The sequence below is a fragment of the Mobula birostris genome, chromosome 2 (genome assembly GCF_030028105.1).
Source record: "Mobula birostris isolate sMobBir1 chromosome 2, sMobBir1.hap1, whole genome shotgun sequence".
NCBI lineage: Eukaryota > Metazoa > Chordata > Chondrichthyes > Myliobatiformes > Myliobatidae > Mobula > Mobula birostris.
The window spans coordinates 108,777,728-108,795,183 of record NC_092371.1 but is presented as its reverse complement, the minus strand read 5'-3'; the positions used below and the strand labels follow the sequence as shown (position 1 = coordinate 108,795,183).

The window sequence follows — 17,456 nt, the reverse complement described above, 5'->3', positions numbered from 1 at the left end:
GTAAGTATTGTAAAGATTCAACTTCTGATCAATTGAATTTTAAGGGGTTTATTATCCGGAATAAACTTCCCCATCCAAAGCGGAGTGAAGCAGGGTTGCGTCCTTGCCCTGACCCTCTTCAGGATCATCTTCTCTCTTGTACTGTTGTACGCTTTCAGGACATCTGATGACAGAGTGTACCTACACACTAGGTCCGACGGCAAGCTCTTCAATCTTGCACGCCTCAGAGCAAAGACCGAAGTGCATCAAGTCCTGGTCCAGGAGATACTCTTCACTGATGATGCCGCCCTGATGTCACACACAGTCTGGTCTCCAGAGGCTAGTCAGTTCCCTGGCACATGCTTGCCAAGAGCTTGGCCTCACCATCAGTCTGAAGAAGACAGAGATCATAGGGCAGGATGTCAGCGAAGCCCCCAGCATCAGCATTGGCGACCACACCCTGCAAGCGATAGATGAATTCACCTACCTAGGATCGACAGTCTCCAGCCATCTGTCCCTTGCTCCAGAGCTCAACAGGCGAACAGGGAAAGCCACCGCTGCTATGGCTGAGCTGTCAAAGAGAGTGTGGTAAAACAACAAGCTCATCACAGCCACCAAGATTGCAGTGTACAGAGCCTGCGTACTGAGTACTCTTCTCTACAGCAGCGAGAGTTGGACAACCTATGTGTGCCAAGAGCACCGCCTCAACAGCTTCCACCTACGGTGCTTGCGTCGGATCCTCGGCATTTCCCGGAAAGACCGCGTGCCAAACAACGATGTCCTGGACCAGGCCAGCATGCCAAGCATATATGTCCTTCTCACACAGCGACGACTGCGCTGGCTTGGCTGCGTCCGCCACACGCAGGGTGGCCGCATCCCCACGGACATCCTATACAGAGAACTCGCCGCAGGATTCTGGCCCATAAGGCACCCACTGCCGCGTTTCAGGGACGTTCATAAACGTGACCTGAAGTCTGCTGATATCAGGGTAGACACTTGGGAAGAGACAGCTGCAAATCGCTGCACCTGGCGACAGGCTATACGTACAGGCATTACCAATGCAGAGGGAAAATGAACTGGACTGTGGACCATTTTCCCAAAAAAACTGTGGCTTTGTTCATGAACACCAGACAGTTAAACAATTTCTTAATCTAATAATTCTTTGAATGTTAGCCCAGTTGGTGAGAGTGAACATCACATCAATCTGACTTCTTGCCACTACTCACTAAAATGCACTTTCTTCACGAGTCCTCACGCTGTCTTATCTCCGATAAAGTAAGTGTTCTTGATCCAGGGATAAGGACTGTAGAAATCTTCATGGCTCAAAGCCAGGTGCCAGGGAAGTGTACCAGTTAGCGTGATGCTGTTACAGCTGGGGATATTCTGGAGTTCAGTTCCGGCATCATTCTGTAAGGAATCTCTAACTGTTCTTCTCGTGGAATGCATGGGTCTCCTTAGGTGCCGTGGTTTCTTCCCACAGTCCAAAGATGTACAGGGTTGTTTAACTGGCCGTTGATTAGGTTATGGTTAATCTGGGTTGTGGGTTGTCTGGAGCAGCATGGTAGGAAGGACTGGATTAGCCTACTCTAGGTATCACTAAATAAAGTTAGTTAAACAGGCAGTGAATTTATCCATTGATAGGTTTTGAAAAGTTCCTATGAAAAGTCCATGTGATCATTATTTTTTATTTTATTTAGAGATACAGTGTTTGAGTAGGCCCATCCGGTCCCGCAAGCTGTGCTGCCCAGCATCCCTCAACAGCCCCAATCTAACCCTACCCTAATCATGGGGCAATTTACAATGACCACTTAACCTACCTGGTACATCTTTGGACTGTGGGAGGAAACTGGAGGACCTGAAGAAAACCCACACATTCCATGGTGAGAGTGTACGGAGACTCCTCTCAGAGGGCACTGGGATTGAACTCCAAGCTTTTAAAGACCTGAGCTGTAGCATTGCTCAAGCCAGCATGCAGCCTTTATTTTAGTAATCATGCAAAACGATATCACCATCCTGCAATTTGGCTATGTCTTTTGATAACACTACATAAGCTCTTAACTGCACAGAGCAAGTGGGGAGAGAGGAATAAACTGTGAAGGAAAGTCTTCTGACGGTGAACGAATTGTGCTCTTGAAGTGCAAGGTCACATGTTAAGATAGAAAGTTTAAAAATTAAGATTCAGCAAATATAAAACAAAAGCAGAAGTGCTCAGCAAGTCAGGCAGCTTCTGTGGGAAGAAGAGTAGAGTTGGTGTTTCAGATCCAAGTCCCTTCTATATTGCAACCTAATTATATCAAATAATTCTTATAACTACATTGCCACATTTAAAATTCTGTTGAATTTCTAAATTATTTTATTCTCTGTATTTCAGCCTCTAAATGAACGACCATTTATTCAGAAACTTTTTCGCCCAATCAGTTCGGAAGGTCAACCACACAATCTTGGTGACTTGTTGAAAGAAATGTTTCCTGCTGCTGTAACCACTGAAGGTAAAACCGGATAATTGTGACCCAAACCTAGTGTATCATTTGCATTGATTTGATGACTCCTACATATTAAAAAAAAATCCTATTTCGATTCTTGGTTCACAAATGAACATAATAACCGGTCTAATTCTGACTTGTATTCTTTGCTGCTAATTTGTGAAACTAAATGACTAAAATTTAGCAGTTTTTCTTTGGTTGTAGTTCACAAATGTTCTTGTGACCGAAGTTGAAACTTTATATTAATTAGCTACTGTTTGCAGGGGATGAAAAGTGTCTTTTTCCAGAAATAACTGTTGTTATTAATAAATAGGTTGCCATCATTATAAAATAACATTTCTTTCGGGCTTTTTCTTCCGTTTTAATACGTGGAATTGATATTTATGTGACTAATCTTATCACAAATATGAAATATGTTATTGTTCAAGTTAATTAGATGTAGCTGATTTTCTCCATGCTGGTCCATGCCAACCCTGTATAAGCTGATTGCTCTAAACTACAGTTGAATTTTTGAGTATATTGTAACTAAGTCTATCCATTAGGTTTTGAATGTTTGAAGCAACCAAACTGGAGTTAAGTTCATAGATCTTCATTTACCTAGTGATTAGCAACAGAGTCAAGGTGTTAGATGATAATCCTGATTTTCAGAAGCCCATGTTGTGGTGCAGTTGCTGTTGTGTTCTTTATATTCATACGTACCATGGGTTACTAATAAAGAACCATCTTCTGGAAGAAATAGAACTTTTATTTAACAACAACCACAATGTCTTTACAATACCATGTTTCTTGATCTTTCTATCATCCCTGCGCATGCTCAGAACTCTCTCCAATCACGTTCTTACACGTCATATCACCACATCTTCCTTTCCTTAAAAAGAACAACAATTAGCAACATTGACCAGAGCAAATGCATAATTTAACTTGTCTATATCAGTCTCTCTGAGGGTTTATGAACACAAGCAGACCTTCTAAGTGGTTTACACAGTTCTTGTGTTTCGTTGTTATTTCCATGTTTTGTCTGGTCTGCCTCAGTTAACTGAAACTCTGAAGTTGGCTCTTTCTTGAGGTCTTTGCAATTTCTTCTTAACACTGCTCCTTCTTCTGTTTGGACCATGTATAATCTGGGTTGTACTTCAAGTACTGTAGCTTTCTGTGACCATGTGTTCATTTTGTCTTGTATCCTTACTTCATTTCCTTGGTGCAGTTCAGGTAATGGATGAGAACATCTGTCAAAGTATGTTTTCTGCTTTGCTTTGTGTTCATCTTTTCATCTTTCCGTCTTTTCACTTGTTTACCTCCCTCTGTTCTCAGAAAGCTCCCATATATTGGCAGATTGGATCTCAAACAGCGTCCCATCAAGAACTGAGCAGGTGAAAATCCACATTCAAGTGGAGTACTGCGATAAAGCTTTATAAAATTCACCTCCACTATCTTTTGCTTTGTGCATCAGTTTCTTGATAATTCCTACCGACCTCAATAAATCTATTGAACTGAGGGAAAAATGGGCTAGATGTTGTATGAACAAAGCCCTATTCATGAGCAAAATGTCTCATGCATTCACCATTGAATTGTGAACCATTGTCTGTGAAAACTTCATCAGGTACACCATGTCAGGAAAAAGCTGATTTCATGCATGTAATTGCATTCTCTGCTGTTGTTCTGCTCAGACCACACTCTTCAGGATACTACTACTACCACTACCACGACGACGACGACGACTCAGGCCTAGGGGGCCGGCGTTGGGCACAATGATGGACTCTCCACTTCTCCCTCTCCCTCATCAGTGTGTTCAGTTCATCTACATTAGCTGCGCCGCTATCTTCTAGGAGCATGTTGACCATAGTCTTGGGAGTGTGCCCAGGGTTCATTCTCCCATTCTTGGGCTCCCATATGATGACTAGGCTGGCAGATAGCTTGTGGTGGCATAGACAATGCCCCGGTAGTTGCAGTCTTCTCGCCTCGATTTTAGTGGTAGGTTGTCATAGAGCTCGACGTTCGTCATGGGCTGTTGCCAACTCACGTCAAGAGCCATCTGGAACATTCATGTATAGCAACCATCTCGAGACTTTCGCACAGTCTTGATGAGTGTCCATGTCTCGCATCCGTGCGTGAGAATGGACTCTATGACTGCTATGAAGATCCTTTTTTTAAGCCCTCTGGTCAGATTCGACTTCCAGATTTCCTTCATGTCATTCATAGCCCTCCATGTCAGCGCCTCCCGTATCTTTATATCCTTCTCCGAACTCATTATTCTTGACCCGAGGTACTTGAAGCCAAAGACTTTCTTAATGTATCATTCTTTACAATCTTGAAAGTACCTTTGTTGCAGTTAAACGCCATGTACTCTTGTCTTTTTAGTGTTTAGGTGAAGTCCAACTTTATTGCGCTCAATTTCCACTTTTGTCAGTAGCTGCTGTGCTTCCTCCATCTGGTCAGAGAGCAGGACTATGTCATCTGCAAAATCGAGATCTATGAGCGTAACTGGTTTGACCCTTTTGGTTCGTCCTGGTTTTATGGTAAAAACCAAGCTTGTCATGATCTTTGGTAGCTTGACGCAGAGCGTAATCAAGGACGATTATAAAGATGTAGGGTGCCAGAGTGTCTCCTTGCAGCACACCAGCTAGGAGCTTAAACACTGCTGTTTCTCTGTCTGGTGATACAACTTTCGCCATGGTGTTGGTATAGCTGGACTCTATTGCTCTCAGTAGATGGTCTGGCACTCCGTGAGCTTTCAGGATCTTCAGCATTTTACCTCGGTAAATGGAGTCAAAAGCTTTGCAAAAATCGATGAAAGTAAGCACACGGAGAGCAAGTATTTGCATTACTGTTGTGCACTTCTGCCGAAAACTATTCAGATTGAATCTTAGCTTCGAGTCAATGGCGGTGCAAATTCTGTTCATGATCATCCAATTATATAGCTTTGCTAAGATGCAGGTCAAGCTGATATCACGGTAGTTATCTGTCTTCGTGAGGGATCCAGACTTGGGGACTGGGATAATGTTTGAGAGTGACCTCTGTTTTGGTTTGTCGCCTTTCATCAGTGCCGTATTACACATGTCGAGCAAGATGTAGTCCAGATCGCAGTTCTTCAGGACACCTGGTGGTATCGCATCTGATCCAGTGCTCCTGCCCTGTTTGAGTGCATATTTGGCCTTCTTCAGTTCCTCAATGGTGAATGGGCTGTCATCGATGCCGACTTGAGTCAGTACTGTGGGTATGTCCTCTTCTTCTTCTGTGATCGTTGGAGGGCTTCCCAGCAGGTTCTTAAAGTGCATGTCTGGACACAGTCCTCTGCTGTTTTACCACTTATTTGACCTGATGGGGACTTCTTCCGTCTGCTGATCTCGTTGACTAGGCGCCATGCTTCTCCATGCTGCTTGTCTTCATTAGCAGCCTCCACCTCTCTAATCCTCTCAGCTAGTTCCTCTTCCTTCAGTCGGTCGTAGGTGGCAAAGAGATTCTTCTTTGCTGTCTTGAACTTGTCTCTTAGATCTTCTGTTTCACTCCTTCTAAGTTTGATGTGACAAGCATTGACCACACTTCTTGCTGTGATGACGTCGGGATGTTTCGAGATCTGCCTCTTCTTGATTCGCTTCACAGTAGGCAAACTCTTTGTTGCATCTGTGTGTGTGTCTACGAACCGTTGATAGCGGTTGGTGGCAGTCTCTTCCTCCTCCCTTTCCAGTGGGCCGAAGTGATTTCTCACCTCCGCTGTGTACCGGGCTTGAAGAACAGATTGTGAGGAGAATGCCTTCCAGTCTATTTTCTCCTTAGGACCTGTGGCTTTGAGTTGCCGCAGGCTCAGTCTCACTTGCATTGACACTACTCTGTAGTCAGAACTGACCGAGTTGAAGTTGAAGGCTTCTGTGTTGATCACACAATTATGCCATTTTTTTCTTACGAGGGTGTAGACAAGCTGTTTCCTGTAGATGGAGGCTCTGTTTTCGTATGTCCACAGTTTAACAGCTCACTTCTTGAATTGTGTGTTGGCGGCAATGAAACTGTGTTCCTGGATGAAATCAACTAGATATTTTCCATTTCTGTTGGTAAAGTCTCGGTATGAGTATGGAACATCTTCCAGTCCGACCTGGGCATTAAAATCGCCGAGCACAGCCAGGAAGTTACGTGCCGGTATTGAAGTGACAGCTTCGTGAAGTTTACTGTAGAAGGCCTCCACCTCCTTCTCCTCGTCGCTGCAGTTGTGCGGGGAGTAACAGATAATGACAGAGGTCGCCGGGTTTCCATCGAATTCCGTAGTAGGGATTCTGTCACTGACTGAGACTACACCCTTCAGTGCCTTGTTTTCCTTGTGGCTCAACATCAGCCCTACTCCACCTTGTGCTGACATCGTCGTCGGCTCTCTCCATGCAGACGAGGTGATGAGGTGCATCCTCTCTACCTCTGTGAACCTTATCTCTTTGTGAGGGTGTACATGACGGTGTTCTTGGATCCCCAGGATGGAGATCTCGTAGCTGCTTGCCAGTGATGCCAACTCTGTGCATCGAGCCAATAGGCAGATAGCGTTTGCATTGAAGGTTGAGATGATCGTTTTTACCTTGCAGCGCAAAAGAGGCGCAGTTCACTTGGCCCCCTTGTCGGACTCAACCCTCCCCGTGGGGTTTGAGGTTGCATCTTCATACTGCCTGTCTAGGCCAGGGTCTGGGCGTTCCGCAGAGTTTCTGAGCACTCCCGGCTCTGGAAGTATAGGGTTTGTTGGGTTGTCTGTTATCATAATGCCTTACAAGGTGCGAAATGAAAGTCTGTGTGGCTGCCACTCCTCATACAGACAGTAAGTGGCTGTTGACTCACAAAGAGTTCATCCGCCCTTTGACAGGTTTTGTTTTTAGTCCTGCAGGGTGCCTACACACCCTCCTCCCTGGTTAACTGAAGTGCACCAGGGGGTGTGCCGCTTGAGTCGCCAACAACCCGACCCAAGACAGGTAGTATTAGTCATAGTCATACTTTATTAATTTCCGGAGGAAATTGGTTTTCGTTACAGTTGCTCCATAAATAATCAATAGTAATAGAACCATAAATAGTTAAATAGTAATATGTAAATTATGCCAGTAAATTATGAAATAAGTCCAGGACCAGCCTATTGGCTCAGGGTGTCTGACCCTCCAAGGGAAGAGTTGTAAAGTTTGATGGCCGCAGGCAAGAATGACTTCCTATGACGCTCAGTGCTGCATCTCGTTGGGATGAGTCTCTGGCTGAATGTACTCCTGTACCCACCCAGTACATTATGTAGTGGATGGGAGATATTGTCCAAGATGGCATGCAACTTGGACAGCATCCTCTTTTCAGACACCACCGTCAGAGAGTCCAGTTCCATCCCCACAACATCACTGGCCTTACGAATGATTTTGTTGATTCTGTTGGTGTCTGCCACCCTCAGCCTGCTGCCCCAGCACACAACAGCAAACATGATAGCACTGGCCACCACAGACTCGTAGAACATCCTCAGCATCGTCTGGCAGATGTTAAAGGACCTCAGTCTCCTCAGGAAATAGAGACTGCTTTAGCCCTTCTTGTAGACAGCCTCAGTGTTCTTTGACCAGTCCACGTACCACGTACCCAGTACCATGTATTGGGTTACGTGGTACCAATAGCAAGGCAAGGCCCTGACCTGACTCACAATGACTCAGGATACAACGAGTAGTAATCTGTTATGAATAGATAATCTTTGTTATCAGTTACAAAAAGATCAACGCCTACCTTCTGATAAGGTCTCTGAGGACTAGCATGTGGATGCAGTGGTTCCTTAGGGTTGCTAGCAATGTTCCCTCTAATTTTTAGTAGTCAGTGTGTGCAAAAATCTTATGTTGTGCAAATTTTTTTCCTGTGACAAAAGTATATGCACACTGAATGCACACATGGCACAGTTTATGTAGGTTTACAAAATATTTGACATAAAACTGCACAAAATAACATACATATTTAAGTCACTCAGTTATTTTTTCTCTCTCCTGTCTTTGGCATTTACCCATTCTTTGTAAACTCTATCTCGACTAATAGAACTTCCATCCAATTGATAGCTTTTGATTCTCATTAACATATCCAAATGACATTAACCTAAACGGTTTCTCAGCTTGCATTTGAGTTGATTCATTAGGCTAAAACCTCGCTCACAGTCCGCATTAGACGCAAGAAAGGTTCCCCCAATGTCCATCAACTGTGATTTCCTCAAACAGGAAAGGTGAGGTAACGTAAATTAGTGATGTGCATTGTGGTATTTGAAAAACTGACTAACGAGTTAACAGAAACATTTAGCTAAAAGGTTATTTTCAATAAGTATAATTATTAATTGTTACATTATTTTTGGTAACTAACCTTTTGTGAACACATTAATTTCCTTTGTGCGCTGGTTGAAAAACGTGTGTGTGCACGCACAGGCGCACAGCTTAGAGGGAACATAGGTTGCTAGGTTGGTATTTAAGGCATATTTGACAAGAAGACACTAATTCTGCAATTTCTTGATCCATCCTGGGCCAAAACATCACTTCCCGCTCCCTTCTCTTCCATTTTTCAATACCTGGGTGACCTTCATGAATTTCCCCAGCATTTCTTTTCAGAGACATTTAGGAATCACAATTCTGCTGCCTTTGTACAATATCCCACCCACAACAGAGAGTTCACATCTGTGGCTCCAATATTCTTGTACTTCTGAGGTACAGCCATGCTTATTATCTGGCCATCCATCCATCAGCACTTGTATTACCTGACTGAGAATTTTGTCCTTCTGTCTCAAGATGCAGCAGTTCCAACTTTTCGGGAGCAACCGGTACAGTCTCTATGATCATATCAACAAATGCCTGAACATCAACAGCGTCCCTGTGACTGTCTTTTGTTCTTGGATTCCCAGCTCTGGAAAGTGTGAGAGCCGTGTGCATGAATTTTACAGGTGTGTATGACACATTCAATACATATCTTTGCGTTTTGATCATCATTCGCTGAATTTGCAAAGGATAGTCTTTAAAGGTTTGTGAACCAATGCAATCAGAGGCTTATGATCAGTTTCAACATCAATAGATTGCCTCTCACAAGCAAACCTAATGCTGAGCAATTCTTTTTCAATTTGGGCATACATTGTTTCTGGATCAGATAATGAACGAGATGCCACTGGTAGCCATTGTTTATCATGTTTTTGTCCTAAGCCTGCTTGAGATGCATGACATGAGATTTTGATGGGTCTCTCAGCATCATAGAATTTCAACACAGGTTCTTTAGTGAGCACTTTCTTTAGATTTTGCCATGCCTTCTCCTGTTCATGATTCCAGCTCCATTCGTTTTTCTTTTCTGTTAGCTGCCTCAATAGACCAAGCTGTTCCGAAAGATTGGGTATGAATTTTCCCATGTAATTGACCATTCCCATGAACCTTTAAACATCCTTTTTACGTTGCGGTCTTGGCATGTTCTGAATAGCAGAAACCTTTAATGGATCAGGACGCACACCCTCATTGCTGATGATATCACCAACAAAGGTAAGTTCAGTCACTCCTAGCTGACATTTGTCTTTATTCAACTACAGGTTTGCTTTGCGTGTTGCATCAAAGACTTGTTTGAGTCTGATGTCGTGCTCTTGTTCAGATGATCCCAAAACAATATCGTCCATGGAAGTATTCATGCTCTCAATGTGCTCATATAACATGTGAATGGTTTTATGGTACACTTCAGGAGCTGATGCAATTCCCAACGAAAGCTGAAAAAAACAGTATCTGGCAAAAAGAGTGTTAAAGGTACACAACTTTGAACTCGGTTCATCTAGTTTAAGTTGCCAGAATCCAGAGGATGCATCTAATTTACTGAAATACTTTGCATTAGCAAACTGTGACATAAATTCTTCATGAGTAGGCAATTTGAAATGCTCTATTTTAATGGCTCGATTCAAGTTTCTTGGATCTAAGCAAATTCTCAGTTTTCCATTTTTCTTATCAACAATGACAAGCGAATTGACCCATGCATTCGGTTGCATCAATTTTTTTATGACTCATAGCCATTCCATTCTCTGTTTTCAGTTGATGATGTAATGCAAAAGGCACTTTTCTACATGGATGTACTACAGGTGGCACGATGTTGTCAATTTTAATCATGTGCTCTCCTGGAAGACAACCAAGCCCTTTGAACAAGTCCTCATACTCTTCCATCAAGTCACTGTATTCTGACTCTGTGTCACTGTCCAGGACTGTCTCTTTTCACCAAATTCAGTCTGTCACAGGCAGATAAACCCAGTGTTGACTGTACATACTTTGGCACCACCACAAATGAAAGTGTGTGCACAATATTTTTGTGTGATGCTTTTGCCACACGTGTTCCTTTAACTGGAATGTCTACACCTGAATACCCAGTCACTTTTATATTTGTCTTATGCAACTTTGGTCTTGGCATTAATGCATTAAACTCAGATTCTGCAAGAACATTTACTTGTGCTCCAGTATCAAGTTTAAACAGAATATTGTTTTGGTTCACTTGCAATGTCATAGTCATAGTCATACTTTATTGATCCTGGGGGAAATTGGTTTTCATTACAGTTGCACCATAAATAATTAAATAGTAATAAACCATAAATAATTAAATAGTAATATGTAAATTAAGCCAGGAACTAAGTCCAGGACCAATGTATTGGCTCAGGGTGTCTGACCCTCCAAAGGAGGAGTTGTAAAGTTTGATGGCCACAGGCGGGAATGACTTCCTATGACGCTCAGTGTTGCATCTCGGTGGAATGAGTCTCTGGCTGAATGTACTCCTGTGCCCAACCAGTACAGATTGTAGTGGATGGGAGACATTGTCCAAGATGGCATGCAACTTGGACAGCATCCTCTTTTCAGACACCAGCGTCAGACAGTCCAGTTCCATCCCCACAACATCACTGGCCTTACGAATGAGTTTGTTGATACTGTTGGTGTCTGCTACTCTCAGCCTGCTGCCCCAGCACACAACAGCAAACATGATCGCACTGGCTACCACAGACTTGTAGAACATCATCAGCATCGTCCGACAGATGTTAAAGGACCTCAGTCTCCTCAGGAATGGAATAGTCCAGTCATTCTTACTTTGTTTGTTTTCACAAAGCACATCTATATAAAACTCCTCCACTTCATTTTCCAGCACTGCATTTACTTGTTTTATTTTCTTTCTACTACTGCAACAGTGTGAAAAATGATTACTCTTACCGCAGTCGTTGCACATTTTCCCATACGCTGGACACTGTTTTGGCCGATGCTGCCGCCCACAGCGATCACATAGATTTTTTCTCTCAGATGACGTCTTGCTCTCTGTCGGTTTTGTTATCGTTTTATTATTTTTGCTAATATGTTCACGCTCCCTTGCAGTGTCTGCGTTGCAGGTCTCAATGAAAAGTTCTTTAGCCTGTGGTGTCACGGTTTCTGAAGCTTTGTTGAGCATCAAAGCTTTTTCCAAGTCTAAGTCTTGTTCTCTTAACAGTCTTTCTCTCAGACCATTATCCAGAATGCCACAAACAATTCTGTCTTTAATGAGAGAGTCTGTCAGTTCCCCAAACTCGCATGTTTTAATCGGTGTCTCAACTCAGCAGCATGTTGATCAGTATCTCATTCATTATCTGATCCAGAAACAACGTATGCCCAAATTGAAAAAGAATTGCTCAGCATTATGTTTGCTTGTGAGAGATTTCTTCATTTTGTGTCAGGGCAATCTATTGATGTTGAAACTGATCATAAGCCTCTGATTGCATTGGTTCACAAACCTTTAAAGACTATCCTTTGCAAATTCAGCGAATGATGATCAAAACGCAAAGATATGTATTGAATGTGTCATACACACCTGTAAAATTCATGCACACGGCTCTCACACTTTCCGGAGCTGGGAATCCAAGAACAAAAGACAGTCACAGGGACGCTGTTGATGTTCAGGCATTTGTTGATATGATCATAGAGACTGTACCGGTTGCTCCCGAAAAGTTGGAACTGCTGCATCTTGAGACAGAAGGACAAAATTCTCAGTCAGGTAATACAAGTGCTGATGGATGGATGGCCAGATAATAAGCATGGCTGTACCTCAGAAGTACAAGAATATTGGAGCCACAGATGTGAACTCTCTGTTGTGGATGGGATATTGTACAAAGGCAGCAGAATTGTGATTCCTAAAAGTCTCTGAAAAGAAATGCTGGGGAAATTCATGAAGGTCACCCAGGTATTGAAAAATGGAAGAGAAGGGAGCGGGAAGTGATGTTTTGGCCCAGGATGGATCAAGAAATTGCAGAATTAGTGTCTTCTTGTCAAATATGCCTTAAATACCAACCTAGCAACCCTCAGGAGCCACTGCATCCACATCCTAGTCCTCAGCGACCTTATCAGAAGGTAGGCGTTGATCTTTTTGTAACTGACAACAAAGATTATCTATTAATAACAGATTACTACTCATTGTATCCTGAAGTATGTGGTCTGAGCAGCAGAACAACAGCAGAGAACGTAATTACATGCATGAAATCAGTTTTTTTCAGACTTGGTGCACCTGATGAAGTTTTCACAGACAATGGTCCACAATTCAATGGTGAATGCATGAGACATTTTGCTCATGAATGCGGCTTTGTTCATAAAAAATCTAGTCCATTTTTCCCTCAGTCTAATGAATTAGTTGAGAAGTCAGTAGGAACTATCAAGAAACTGATGCACAAAGCAAAAGATAGTGGAGGTGATTTTTATAAAGTTTTGTTAGCCTATCGCAGTACTCCACTTGAATGTGGAATTTCACCTGCTCAGCTCTTGATGGGACACCGTTTGAGATCCAATCTGCCAATAGATGAGAGCCTTCTGAGAACAGAGGGTGAACAAGTGAAATGGTGGAAAGATAACACAAAGCAAAGCCGAAAACATACTTTGACAGATGTTCTCATCCATTACCTGAACTGCACCAAGGAGGTGAAGTAAGGATACAAGACAAAATGAACACATGGACACAGCAAGCTACAGTACTTGAAGAAGTACAACCCAGATCATACATGGTCCAAACAGAAGAAGGAGCAGTGTTAAGAAGAAATCGCAAAGACCTCAAGAAAGAGCCAGCTTCAGAGTTTCAGTTAACTGACACAGACCAGACAAAACATGGAAATAATAACGAAACACAAGAACTGTGTGAACCACTTAGAAGGTCTACTCATGTTCATAAACCCCCAGAAAGACTGATAGAGACAAGTTAAATTATGCATTTGCTCTGGTCAATGTTGCTAATTGTTTTTCTTTTTAAGGAAAGGAAGATGTGCTATAACGTGTAAGAATGTGATTGGAGAGAGTTGTGAGCATGCGCAGGGATGGTAGAAAGATCAAGAAACATGGTATTGTAAACACGTTGTGGTTGTTGTTAAATAAAAGTTCTATTTCTTCCAGAAGATTATTCTTTATTAGTAACTCATCATTTATTAGTATTCTTTATTATTCATTCTTTATTAGTATGAATATAAAGAACACAACAATTGCCATCAGAAATATTGAAGCCCAATAAAGCTGTATATGTAGACTTATTAACTCTGTAATTTTATGGTCATTTAGTCATAGTCATACTTTATTGATCCCAAGGGAAATTGGTTTTCGTTACAGTTGCACCATAAATAATTAAATAGTAATATGTAAATTATGCCAGGAAATAAGTCCAGGACCAGCCTATTGGCTCAGGGTGTCTGACCCTCCAAGGGAGGAGTTGTAACGTTTGATGGCCTCAGGCAGGAATGACTTCCTATGATGCTCAGTGTTGCATCTCGGAGGAATGAGTCTCTGGCTGAATGTACTCCTGTGCCCAATCAGTCCATTATGTAGTGGATGGGAGACATTGTCCAAGATGGCATGCAACTTGGACAGCATCCTCTTTTCAGACACCACCGTCAGAGAGTCCAGTTCCATCCCCACAACATCACTGGCTTTACGAATGAGTTTGTTGATTCTGTTGATGTCTGCTACCTTCAGCCTGCTGCCCCAGCGCACAGCAGCAAACATGATAGCACTGGCCACCACAGGCTCGTAGAACATCCTCGGCATCGTCTGACAGATGTTAAAGGACCTCAGTCTCCTCAGGAAATAGAGACGACTCTGACCCTTCTTGTAGACAGCCTCAGTGTTCTTTGACCAGTCCAGTTTATTGTCAATTCATATCCCCAGATATTTGTAATCCTCCACCATGTCCACACTGACACCACCCCCCCCCCGGCCCGGATGGAAACGGGGGTCACTGGTGCCTTAGCCCTCCTCAAGTCTACCACCAGCTCTTTCGTCTTTTTCACATTAAGCTGCAGATAATTCTGCTCACACCATGTGACAAAGTTTCCTACCGTAGCCCTGTACTCAGCCTCATCTCCCTTGCTGATGCATCCAACTATGGCAGAGTCATCCGAAAACTTCTGAAGGTGACAAGACTCTGTGCAGTAGTTGAAGTCCGAGGTGTAAGTGGTGAAGAGAAAGCCCTGTTTTGCCCCCTTTAACTGAAAAACATTGGAAAAACGGCATTTTAACTCAAGTTCCTTGATTTTGGGGACTAAGCAAAAGATCTACTTATCTTGTTATATTTGCTGTGCAGTGAGGTTTTTTTTTGGCTTTGCCATTTTATGCCCTTGATATTGGCAGGATTGGGTTAAAAGTATGCAGCAGTGGCTGATAAACTAGGACATTTTCATTAAGCACAGTATGTGTGCTATACTCTTTCAACAGGATATCTGCTTTGTTTCATAGAAGCGACTGACTCATTTTGGCTATTTTACTCCTTCCTGGCATGCTTCTTAAACCTTATTGGTATTTCTCAACAACCAAGTCGTCATTACAGATGAGCATACTAAAAGGGAAATGCAACAGGGGTCGGCTCAATTTTGAGCTTGCTAGCAACCAAATGGCATGACTTTCAGTATAAAGTATTTCCAACCCTCATCAAATTTAATGGAGGTGCACATTTCTGATATAAAGCACTGTTTTGGGGATTTAATTCAAATGTACTAGATAAATTTAAGCAATTTCTTGTTTAATTTTCATAATTTGATTTAGTTCTGATCAAGTACTTATTTCCAGCAGCAATCCATTTATTAAAGAAATTGAGACAATGACTAAAGTAGTTATCAAAGCAACATCAAAGTTCAAAGTAAAATTTATTATCAGAGTATACAACCCTGAGATTCTTTTTCCTGTGGGCATACTCAGCAAATCTATAGAACAGTAACTAAACAGGATCGATGAACAACAAACTGTGCAAATGCATTTATAAATAAATAGAAATAAATAACAAGCATGAAATAACATGGATTTGAAGGTATTATTTCCTTTTTGTTTCTGGAAGTAATGTTACTGTGCTTGTTAGTCTTGATTAATTATTTTCAGAAATCAGCTAAAAAGATGTTGATTGCTTTCTCATTTTGACCTGCTTTCCTAAAATTCTTCAACTCTGGTTGGTTTGGTATATAATGAATATGCAAGCTAACTCAATTGAACTATCTTATTTATCTTTGTACGATGGGAAGAGATTCCTTCAGATACTGAACTGATTTTTGATTAATTTTTGGAGTGTGTCCAATTCTTTTGCATTGCACCACCATATAAACAAATATAAAAACTGCACTTTTTGTGCATTTGTAATCTAGCCAATAAAAAAAGCACATAGCAGTTAACCAGTGTTTGGTAATTTACCCCCTGTAATGTTCCGCAATGGAAAGTAGTTATGGATCAGGGCTTGCCTGCAGTACCTCTGCGTTACAAGTGCTCTTAATCATAAATATTTTAATATTAAACATAGACAATAAGTGCTGCACCAAGCCCCAAGTAAATGAAAACAAAAATTCAAAGCATGATCTACTTGTGCCTAGAATTCAGAACTACTTTCAAGATGAGCCCAAGGTATGAATATCTTGCTGTAGTGAAATACTGAACCTCACAGTAAATTAGCAGAATCCGACCATGGATTTGTGAGTGTATAGGGAGTCGGGACTGAAGATGCAGCCTAATTGGACGCTATTGTTGAGGATAACAAAGGGAATTACAAAGGTGGTGGCGAATCAGCATATCGGAAGAAGATTGAAAACCTGGTTGTGTGGTACCGTCACTCAGCATCAGCTAAACCAAAGAGTTGATTATAGACTACAGGAGGAAGAAGGTAGAGGTCCGTGAGTCAGTCCTCAGAAACTTTTCATCAGAGCATCTGTCCTTGGACCAGCATGTAAATGCCATTGCAAAGAAGGGATGGCAACACCTCTTAATTTCTTAAAAGTTTCCATAGATTTAGCATGTCACCAGAAACATTGACAAACATGGATGCACGGTGGAGGGTATCCTAACTGGCTATATCATGGACGGATATGGAAATAAATTTGGAAATGGAAAAGTGGTGGATACAGCCCAACCCATCACAAGCAAAGCCCTTCCCTCTGTTGAGTACATGGCATGCTGACACAAGAAAGCAGCATCTGTCATCAAAGACCCCTCACTATCACTATCCAGGCCTTGCTGTCTTCTCGCTATTACTAACAGGCTCTGAACTAATTCTACAACCTACAGACTTTTTTAAAAGGAGTCTTCATAACTCATGTTCTCAGTGTAATTTGTTTTATTTACAGAATTTGTCTTCTGCACACCGGTTGTTAGTCAATCTTTATGTATTTTTTTGTAAATTCTATTTATTTTTCTGTAAGTGCCTGTAAGAAAATGAATCTCAATGAACTCTATGGTAATATATACACATTTTGATGATAAATTCACTTTGAACTTGGAATATTAAGTCTCAGGTCTAGAAATTTGGAGATGAGTTTTCTTGGAATTATAGTACTGAAGGCAGCATGTAGTCAATTAACAGTAGTCTTATTAGTAGGTGTCTTTCCATCTAGATGTTCCAGAGGTAAGGGTAGGGCCAGGGAGATAGCTTACAGTGAACTTGTTTTTGGTGGTAGGTAAATTACATTGGGTTTATTTTGTCTAGGAGGCTGTAGCCCCTTGAAACATTTCACGATGGTGGATTTCAGAACCACCAGGCGGTAGCTGTTGAGGCATATTACCT

The 17,456-nt window shown here is 42.0% G+C and overlaps 1 protein-coding gene across 3 annotated transcripts in view; it reads left to right on the top strand.

Moving 5' to 3' along the window:
- Positions 1-17,456, top strand: part of atg5 (ATG5 autophagy related 5 homolog (S. cerevisiae)) — a 170,578-nt gene that overhangs the window by 140,307 nt on the left and 12,815 nt on the right. For all 3 annotated transcript variants that reach the window (XM_072246119.1, XM_072246118.1, XM_072246120.1), the window contains exon 7: positions 2,351-2,468. In XM_072246119.1, coding sequence (XP_072102220.1) covers positions 2,351-2,468 — 118 coding nt within the window. The remainder of the gene's footprint in view (positions 1-2,350; positions 2,469-17,456) is intronic.